The 10,792-nt window shown below is 49.9% G+C and overlaps 1 protein-coding gene and 1 long non-coding RNA gene across 2 annotated transcripts in view; both read left to right on the top strand.

Moving 5' to 3' along the window:
* The window catches only part of HHLA1 (HERV-H LTR-associating 1), a 43,454-nt gene that overhangs the window by 19,888 nt on the left and 12,774 nt on the right, over window positions 1-10,792 (top strand). Inside the window, exon 9 of the mRNA XM_019519606.1 lies at window positions 9,760-9,811. Within this exon, the coding sequence (XP_019375151.1) occupies window positions 9,760-9,811 (52 nt within the window). The remainder of the gene's footprint in view (window positions 1-9,759; window positions 9,812-10,792) is intronic.
* On the top strand, window positions 5,331-6,097 carry LOC109299926. Its single transcript, XR_002098060.1, has 2 exons — window positions 5,331-5,746; window positions 5,904-6,097. It is a non-coding gene; the product is annotated as an uncharacterized LOC109299926 (long non-coding RNA).

Raw genomic sequence — 10,792 nt, 5'->3', positions numbered from 1 at the left:
CTTGCTCCACTGCAAAAAGCTCATTCTTCAGGCACCGCTCTATCTCTGCCTCCCACCATATGTGTCTGGATTCAAACTTTTCCCACGTTCCAAGAGGCTTTTGGATCCAGGGTTTAATGAGGCCCATCTTAGAGACAGACCCAAGTTGTGAACCTCACATCTGGACCTTTGCTTACTTGAAGTTCATGGCTGGGGGGAAGTGCATTGTATGCTAACCCTGCCAGCCAGAGCCGTCCCGAACCCCTGATGTCACTGTAGTGTGCTCCTTCACCGCAGAAAGAGCCAGGTCCTTCAGTCAGTCCAGCTGTCTCGAGCTGCTGAGCTGGTGACCTCATAAACTCTTGTGTTTTTCATCCTTGTCTGTATTGTAAACTAGCTGTACAAGAAATGCAAAACAATGAAAATGAGATTAAGAAAACAAGTTTTAATAGTAAAAATACAATAAAATGAACACCAGATCTTGAAGCTTTGTACTCAGTTGCAGGGTATGTGTGGGTTTGTCCCCTTTGGTTCCACATTTGGACCCCAAAATATATAGTTAGTGGGCGTGTTTAGCCGTGCACTTTAATGCGCATTAGCCTATTTTAATGAGCATGAAAGCATCCGAAACCCCCCCCATGCTCTTTAGCTAATGTGCATTAAAACAGGCGAATGCATATTTTTCTAGTAGCTCACAAGGGAGGCACTAGATTTAATGAGCATTACCTAAAGCACATTAATTAACATGTGGACATGCCCAATAAATCCCACTTGAGTCTCCTAGCTGAGTTAAACCATATGGAAGCTGAGGGTAATCAGCCTGAAGGTGATTTTCCCAACTACAGTTATGAGTGGCCAAGCTGAAAGGTCACTGAGATTTGGTTTGGGTAATGGCACAAGAATTTAAATAGCTTTTAACTTTAGCAAAGGTGGCACCTCCTGCAGTGAAATGCATTCTCTTTGGTTTGGTTTGGCTTGGTGTAGGCAGGGTTTTGATTACAGGGGGCCTGAGCCCACCCCTACCCCATAAGAGATGAAGGGCTCCCCATAAGACATCAGAACCCCCCCAAGGGCTGCTCAGCCCCTGGCCCACCCCACGCCTTGCTAAGCAACCTGAGTCAAAGTGTAATGCAAACCCTGTGTGTACATAAATGATTACTTCCCTAGCTATAACCTGGAATAAAAGTAATCATCTTTTATTTAACTTTGTATGTTTATTTAAAAGGATTAATCTACTACTAACGGCAATCCGAACTGGACGTCCAAATGTTACAGGCAGCTTTAAAATCTGAGCCTCGGTCAAACTTTTTTCTATCCCATACAAAGCACCTTTCTGTGAGCTAACATTGAGCTGAGTCCTTTCGTGATACCTGATTCTTGTACCTTGACTTTCAGCCTGAAGCCTCCCCAAAGGGCTCACTCCACCCTCGCCCTGGCCTAGGACCTGCGGCAGGACAGATCCTCTCCCTGCTCGTGCAGGCTGCCCAGTCCTGGGGTGGGGGGGGAAGGGAGGCAGGTGCTCTCAGCTGTGCCTCATAGATGTGGGATTCCTTTTTTTTTTCATATGCCCCATTTTCTCCCTATTTCAAGTCAGAAACCTCAAAATATTGTACATGATTCATACTAATGCAACTTCGTTCATGCTGATCCTCTGCCCATCAGGCAATACAGCTGTCAGGCTGCAGACCAGCAGGAGATCTACCTCTCCTCCCCACCTCCATCTCCTGCTTCCTCGAACCAGCTGGGCGCGTGCCCACCCTCCAACCCCCTCTGGTACTCTGCCTTCCTCTCCTTTCTATGCTTTCTGTTGTTGCTAGTACTTGTTATGACCCCCACATCCCCCAATCATTCCCGACTTCTTCACCCTCCAGGGTACTATCTCCTCTCTCCCTGAACTGTATTAGCTAAAAGCTGGGAGGGAGGGTGTGAGCATTCGATCATTTCACTTCATTCACCCTGAAAAGTGCACAGTCTATTCTTAACTGTTCCCCCAAGAAATAAAGCACACTTTCAATTGGGGTGTCTGCTAATTCGCAGTGATCGGAGTCCCCTAATGAAGATTCGCACTCCTGAAGCTGCGTCTCCCTGCTCTGCTTTAGTCCATATCGGTCTCTGCTTTTCCGTCACCAGCTCCTGAGCCGGGAGATATGGGAGCCTTCTCTGTGACTCTGCTCCAAGGTGTCTGCTCCCTTTTGGACAATGGTGCCTGTCAATAAAGGATCACAATTGGATCCCCAGTTGTCCTCGCTCTTAAACTTCACCTCTGTTTTGATTCCCTGGTGGTGGTTGGATAGGTGCCCTAGCCCTTAAAGGTTAGTCCTCATTGGAAGTGCAGAACTTCCCCCGCCCCAATCTGCAGGAAATACCAGCATCCCCCTTCCCCATAGCCGATCTCCAGCATTTCCTCCAGCTTATAAGCATGGTTCCTTAGTGGGTTCCAGATGTCATCATCCAGGGGCACAGCCTGATCTCTGGTGTGTTTAACTTGACCAGTTGCCCCTTGAAATGACAGAAGTTTGGAAATATTGTGAAGTAAAAGTCACTGAATGAAGTTGGTGCAGAAGCCTGTGTGAGGTGCCCAGCTAATTAGCTCTATTTAGCTGTAAGATCAGCAAGGGAGAACGGCTTTGCGAAGACAGCAAATATTGTCCCTCCCTTTGTGTGGTCTGTGCTTGTGCTGTGTCAGGATGCTGCTTGTGCTGCTGCAGATTGTGCATCCCCTGAAGACCTCAGGGGGGCAAGAATGACCCCAGGCTGGACCTGCTGACAAAAACTGAGCTAAATTTAATACCTACAGGGCGCATCTACACATGCAATTAATGCGACTGAATAAACTACGGTACAATTTGCATCAAAGTAAACTAATCCAGACATCACTGTCTACATGTCAGTTTAACTGCAGTAATTTACTCTGCCATCAGATAGTATTTGTGTCTGATGGGACTATCTGACAGCTCAGTAAATTAGACTACTCCAGCCTAATTGCTGCACCTCTGTAGACAGTGACACTTTACTGCACAGCAAATTAGTCTGCTGGTCAGTAAAGCTCATGTGTAGACAGAACCACAGAGAACCTCCTTGTGCTTGTGCCTACCTCCCATGTCATATCCCCTAGGCCTTACACAAGATCCCAATTTTCCCCAGCTCTTCTTTAGCACAGCTCAGGCCATGTTACTGAGCAAAACACTTTGCCTAAATGAAACTGTGTGTTATATTCCACGGACATCTTGGCCTGTCCTGTATGTTGTGCCTGTTAGCCATCCTAAAGCATTTTTGACCAGCATGGCACCATCTTGTGCTCAGTGTGCCTGTCCCCATTACTTCCTTTTCTGACAGCACTGCACTTCTTGTACTGTTATTTTATTATTCTACACCAGGGCTCTCCAGTTTATTTGGACCCGTGGGCCATGAGCCTCATCTCCAGGAGCAGGGCGCTGGCTTCTCAGTGCAGCTGCTGGCCTGCCGTGCTGGTGCGGCTCCAGAACCCAGGAGGTGAATGGTGCCACCACTTGCATTCCCCATCCCTCCTATCCCATGTCTGCTGCAGCTGGTTTGAGTTGCCAGCCGTGACAGAAGACCCCAAATTTGGCAGGAGGTAAGAGGGTGGGGAGGGGGGCGAATGGGCAGCAAAGCTCACCCCCCGGGTCCTGGAGCCACATCAACACAGCAGCCTCTGCAGCAATGCAGGCCACAATTGAACCCTTTGCTGGCTGCATGTAACTCATGGGCCACCCCTTGGACAGGCCTATTCTAAACCGGCCGGTACCAGCCTTATCAATTAACCATGTGATGAATCCATACCGCTGTACTCCACAGTAAGCGTGAGTAAGCAGTTCATGCTATCAATCAGGCCTACGGTGTTCAATGCTTCAGAAAAGCCTGAGCGGTCTACTAATCCATGCTTGTATGACCCCATGCTCCCGTATGGTCCACAGGAACTAAGCATGTCTATCTCACTTGGTTGATGCGAGGATGCAATGAGTTCATGCTCAGCACCTTGGACTGATGTCAAAGGACAGGTCTTGATGAGGATCTTGCCTGGGCTGATCTCATAGCAGGAGAGTGTGCGAGGTGACTTTCTCGCAGCAATGCCCTGAGTGATGAACTCAGCTCTTTCTGAGCTGGAAGAACAAACTGGAGTGTCGCCAAGTTCAGGAGGGCTCAAGCTGGGGGCTGATTTCAAGGCAGGAGCCTCCGGGCACACTCACCTTGCACACAAACCTGGTAGAGTGGTAGCAGGTCTTAGGCCTGTTTGGAGTTCAGGGATCAGCCTGAAAAGGATTTTAAGACGTGGTCTCTGTGACATGGGGAACTTGTGCTGAAGCCCAGCCCTAGTCCTTGTGCTGTTCCTGGTCTGCTTTCTCTAGTCCTGTGGGCTTGAGCCCTATGGCCTTGGCAGGCTGCGGTCTGAGGTTTCCAGATTAGAAGGGAGCTCCGAATGGAAGACAATGAATAGGATCCTGATACTTCTCCCCTTCCTCAAAGCGCTCCTCTCATTGGTATCCCGTGCTCTTTACTAGGATCCACAGGGTCACAGGCAGGGTAAAGGGTCATTGTGTCAGGAGGACTCAATGTCTGTCATTTAGTAGAAAGAAATACCATGTCTGGTAAGCAAGTCTGATGCATGTCCTAGGATATCATGACTTCTGACAGATTAGTATGAAACCAATGGGGAAAGCCACAATTTGTCGACGTTGTTAAAGAAAGTCACAGTAGTTGGAAACAGGCTTCTAATGACTGAATAAAAGAAGACCTTCTGTGATAACTTCTGGGTCAAAGCTGGGAAAGCAATATGAAAAACCAACAGTGTGGCTAGCAGTCTTTCCTCCCCCCACCCCAGTGAAAACCCTACTTCTTTGTGGCCTTTTTGTGCTAGACGAGAGAAGATTGCATGAGAGAAGATTGGCAGATTGACTTTGGTATGAGAGTATCTCCAAAGCAGCATGCTCAGTGCACACACAAGTATATTTGGGGTTGTGTTTTTAAAGCAGTTCATGAATTCTTTGCCCAGGGACAGCTTCTAGGACATAGACATGAGACTCTGGCTCAGATTTGCTTGTCCAGCTCACCAAGCACGATGGCATTTTTAATTGAAGAAATCTCTTGAGCATAATTATAGCAACCGATACTAACTTCTGCCTGCCTGCTGTCAATTCACAAGTCCTTATCTGTGTGTGCATGCATGCATATGCCTGGCACAGCTTCCCAGTGCTGCTATCCAGCTGGCTTTGAGCAGGAACAATCATGTTATCTCCAAGCATGCCTCGATGAGTCTGTTTGGGATTACGACCTGTGTTCTGCACTTTTAGCCATTCTTCAAACTTTGCTGTGACTTTGTCAATAGACTTTTAATCCCCATCCTTTTTAAAAAAAAAAAAAAAAATGAGAACATTAACATTTTTTTCCAAAAAAACTCAAAGTATTAAACCAGGAGATAGAGCTAGCTGGCATGTCTTTGTCAGATGGATGTGAATTCTTCCCGCAAACAATGCCTATTTATAGCTTGGAATTGAAAATGTCAGCCATGAGAAGCCGTGGAACCAGATTGTCAGCAGCAATTAGGCATTAAAAACCAAACCAACAGACAATCTGAAGGAAAGCAGACAATGACAAAAAGAAGGGACAGCACATTACTGCCTGGGGCACTTGGAAATCTGCACCCGGAGGCTCTAGCGAGACAGACCCACAAGGAACAGACTGATTGATTGCCTGGCATCAGGGGAGAGCTGCTGAATATGGGTGCCCTTCAAAACACAAATGAAGGAAGGTAGGCAGCCAATTATCTTGCCTTGTTCTCTCTCGTTTTTCGTCCGCTTAAATATATGCAGAGAATGTGCGGTATTCCTTATAGCACATACTGTTTGCCATTGGAAATTAAGCTAAACATAACCCGAGAGATTAATTTTGGTTTCTTTGTATTTAAGGTGGTGGGAAGTGATGAGTCTAAGAAGAATCAGAGGCTCATGACTGGATGGAGACCTGAGGAGTGTGCTACGGTACTTCTCTGTCAAGAAATGATTCGGTAACAAACTGTGATGACCTGGCAGTTGTCAATTCTGTCTTGTTTGGTTCAGCTCAGACTGATGCTGGGCCTAAATAAAGGCAACCGGAGTGAAAATGCTTTACCTCTTATTGGACTTGCAGTGTTCGGGGTGCAAGGCACGAAACACATAGATTTTTTTTCTCTGTGCAAACCCATTGACGCTTGAGATTGGGACTTGGGCCTCTCGCTGAAGTCTGGTTTTCTTTAGAAGCTCAGACTGGAGCTGGCTAAATTCCTCTTTCCCAGCTAATGGAAGTAGAGAGATTCAGCCTGGCTAGGTACTTTACTGGCATCTCGTGAGATGTTGTTAGGGATCAGTAGTGCTCCAGAGACCTTTATCTGAAATCTCAGCCTACTAATTCCAACAACCCTGTCCTGTGCAAAGTTGTGAATATTGGCATGTGACAAGACAGGGCCATGTCCCCCCTAAGAGCATGCGGGAGGTAGTGATTGGGGCTGGGGCTGGGAAAAGATGCTCAGCTGGGATGGGGGACGTGTTACTCAGGGAGGGGGGCAAAGGGGCGTGGGATGTGGGCGCAGCAGTGCTGGGAGCAGGGGCTATGCCCTGATGCCTCCTCCCTGTGCCGGCTGGGCAGAGGCAGGAGGACAGAGCCCCCACACCTCCCACCACTGGGGCAGAGGCAGGAACAGCTGGTGGAGCTGTGGGCGAAGCCCCCATGGTTGCTCTGCCCAGCTCCGTCCCCTGCCCAGCCCAGCCTCCCAGCACTTAAAAAATAAATAAAAGCCCCTCACTCACCGGCTCTGGCAGCAGTGATTGGGGTCTCTGGGTGCTTGTGGCAGACCCCCCACCGTGCAGTGCGGGGCAGTGGGGATCACCCCCCATGCCTGGCACCCACGTGGCAGCTGGCCCATGGTGCAGGTGCAGCGCGGCTCAGCAGGGCGCCATGCACCGGCTGCAGGAGCGGTGATTGGGGCCTCTGGGCCCTCGTGGCAGAGTGCCCCATGCAGCGCGGGGCAGTGGGGAGCAGCAGGGATCCCCCCACCCCTGCCTGGCACCCACTCTGCAGCTGTTGCATCGTGCCGGTGCAGCACAGCTCGGCAGAGCCTGGCAGCACTCAGCCCCAGCGGCCCCAGCTCCCAGGCAGCACACGGCACCCTGCTGAGATGTGCTGCATCCGTGCCATGGGGTAACCTGCCACACAGGTGCCAAGCAGGTGGGGGGCGGTGATTCCTGACGCCCCCCACTGCCCTGCACTGTGCAGGGGAGGCTCTGCCATGAGGCCTAATCGCCACTCCTGCTACCAGTGAGTATGGGGCTTTTTTTTAAGTGCTGGGGCTGGGCAGGGCATGGGGCCAGGCAGGTCAGGCATGGGGGCTTCTCCCATGGCTCCCTCACCTGGGGAGAACCCTCTGTCTCCCCCCTTCCCTCTGTCTCTCCCTTGTCTCTATCTCTGTCTCCTCTGCTGTCCAGAGGCAAAACCTGCCCATGGCATCCATAGCTGACACCACTGCCCTCCCAGCATGGGGGAAGCTCACGCTCGGAGCCCCGATGCCAGCAGCATCAGGTATGGACCCAGGCAGGAGCTGTTGCTGCACCAGGTAGGCAGTGGCGTCAGTTGTGACTGCTGGCAGATTCTGCATCCAGGCTCCTGAACCTACCAGCAGCATCCACAACTGATGCTGCTGCCCACCTGCTGTGGTAGAAGCCCTGCCCAGGTCCACAGCTGATGCCTAATGCTGCTGGGTGGAAGCAGGCCCACTCACCCTCCCAGCACCATGCAGTGGCTGGAGCCACCAGCCACCCGTGGGCTGGATCAAATCTGTTGGCAGCCTGGATCTGGCCTGTGGGCCATATTTTGCCCACCCCTGTTTTGGGGGATGGAGTGCAGGCAAATATTGAAGTACTCTGATACTAATCCAACCTCCCTGTGGGTAGGTAAGCAGCACTTATACAAAGTTAGCTGTGTCAGTGGCATTTTGGGGCACTTACACAGATTTTGGCAGCTGCACCCTTTTACACAACTGTCCTTGTCCTTCTGCATATGCACATACTACTTATGATCTGTGTAATACAGAAAATACTTGGCCACCTTGGAAACAGACTTGGAGAGCCTCATCAGGATGGTGTTGTATATGTATTACAAAACATCTTCAATCACTGTAACTTTAACATTGCTTTCAGTTTCCATTTGGAGGTTAGAATTCAAAACCAGCATTATGCCATGACCAGTAATTGACATAAAGGGTAATTTATTAGAGCAATCTATGGTAAATTTTCAGGGACATTAATTAATTTTCAGCTGGATTAATCTATAGAAAATGGATGCAGAAATGCAGTAGGGTTTCCATCAATAAGTTTCTATTGACACAATACTGCCTATGAGAGCTAGCGGTTGCATCTCGGTTTTGACATTGTTTTCCCCCGCTCGGGACATGCTAAGTTTTTCCAGGTCTCAGGAAAGTCTGGGAGTTTGGGAGGCTGAGACTGTCTGTCTGTCTTTATGCAACAGGCTCTATTTTTACTACTAGCTTGGCAAGCTCCAAAAGGAGTAGAAATAGTTTTGTAGCCATTCTTTCAAGTTGACAGCAACTTTATTTTCCTTCTGCCCGTGAATGCCATTTTATATTAAACTTCATGTCAGCACTAGGCGACTCAGGCGTATTTCAACAGAACTTCATTAATCCAAGTTTAACCTTCATAACCTCTCCTATCGTATAACATAAGATCACCAAACCCATAAAGTATGTAAGACATTTGGCCCTGAAAATGCAATCAACCTGTCCCAGGGGATTATGTAAGGAAGCTTAGAGAGAGAGAGAAAAGGTAGGATCCTTGGCTATACAAGTGTAAATCCAGAGCAACCCCTTTGAAAATAATTGTCTTTTGCAGTGTCACTATGCCCCCAACAGATGCTCCATCCACATCACTGCTTCTGTTAAACCCTCTGCATGGAGCCCCTCCCAGGCTGCCCCAAATAATTCCCGGAGAGGAAGCAGGGTATGACCTCCCACAAAATGGCCCACCTTCAACCCTCCATATCCATGGCAATTAGGGCCCATGTCTGCCATATTGGATTCAATCTTCCAGCATTGTCTCCCTCGTCTTTGTAGCTTTCCTAAGACTTCCTGGGCCATAGTACTATATAGCAGTCCTCTCCCACCAAGGAGGGACTGCATTGGAAATGTAACACAGTTTAGGGCACTGTTCCAGTCTCAGCGCAATGTTTTTGGGATGTGTGGGAGAGGGGACTGGACAGTATGATCCTGGCCCATTTTCTCCCAACCAGCTTCTGCAATCTGTTCTTCCTTTGTAATCTTCCACAAAGACCCTTGCTATCTCCCAGAGAGTCTTCTGCAAGGCTCCAACCAGGGGGAAGAGTACCAGAGGGAGAGAGAGGGCACATCTACACATGCCAAAGGAAAGAGGGTGCATCTACACGTGCAATTAATGCATCTGAATTTTCTGCGCAGATAATTCAGGGTCATTAAAGTGCTCCCGGGTGCACATCTACACATGCACCCAGGTCGAAAGCAAATTGAGCCTGGCAGGAGCAGTCCGGTCCTGCTCTGCGCATCTGAAGCAGCCAGGGGGAGCTCCAGGCTCCCCAGGTGCCAGGCCTGGGCTGACAGGGGGTACAGGGGAGGGTGGAAGGAGCTATCCCCAGTTCTGGGGCCAGCTCCCAGCCATGTATAGCTCAGAATTGCAGCCTGGTTCAGCAGTGCTCCATAGCCAAGCGGCAGCAATATCCTGATCTCTCTCCTTGTTTTGCTTGCAGGGGGTCGAGGAGGCTGGGATGAACTTTCTGGATCAGCCTGTCATCAAGAAAGGTAAGGAGGTACTGACTGCTCAGCAGCATTGGGCCTTGCTCTGGTGTCTGGGGCCAGTTCTCAGTGAGTGCCACCCTCTGTGCCTTGGGGTCACTCTGCCTACCAAGGCACTTGGCCAGGAGGAGAGCTGAGATGAGCTGGGATCCCCCAGCCCATGCTCTGGCTCTTGTCCAGTGCCAGTGGAGGTGGAAGCTCAGCAGTGCCAGGACCAGAGGGACATGCATCTCCTCCCATGTAGAGGAAGATGGGGCATCTGGGGGTGCTGTGCTGTGGTGTGCCATGGGGTTTAGGCTGAAGTATCCCGGCTCATAGCTGCCCTTCCTCTGGCAGAGTGCCTTGGGCAGAGCAGCCCCAAGATGCAGAGGATGGCACTCATCAAGAGCCGGCCCCAGACACCGGAGCAGGGCCCAAGGCTGCTGAGTGGGTAGACGCCTCCTCACCTTTCTTGATAACAGACTGATCCAGCAAATTCATCCCGGCTTTCTCCACTGCCTGCAAGCAAAGTTTGGGGAGAGATCAGGGCAGTGCTGCTGCTCAGCCATGGAGCATTGCCCCAAGTCAGGCTGTGATCCCCAGCTCCATGCAGCTGGGAGCTGCCCCCAGAGACAGAGGCAGCTCCCACCCCCTGTCAGCATTTACATGTGCACTTTGATGCATTAGTTTTTTTCCTAGTACCTGTAGGTATCGGTACTAGCAAATGGCACATTAGACTGATCTAATGTGCAGCAAATGCCATCTGTAGATGGTGATGTTTTACTGTGCATTAGATTAGGCTAATGTGCGGTAAAGTGTCTCATGTAGACACAGTCAAAGAAGAATGATCTCAGCCCATGGGATAGCATGTGCGAAATTCTAATTACATGAGGCTGCATGACAGAGGGGAACATGCATGAGTCCACTTGCACTCCCTCTCTCTCCCTCTCCCTCTCCCTCTCTCACATGCGCACACACACACACACACACACACACACACAACTTTGA

This window comes from Gavialis gangeticus, unplaced genomic scaffold (genome assembly GCF_001723915.1).
Source record: "Gavialis gangeticus isolate Ggan-Ray unplaced genomic scaffold, GavGan_comp1, whole genome shotgun sequence".
Lineage (NCBI taxonomy): Eukaryota > Metazoa > Chordata > Crocodylia > Gavialidae > Gavialis > Gavialis gangeticus.
This window is presented reverse-complemented; position numbering and strand designations above follow the sequence as displayed.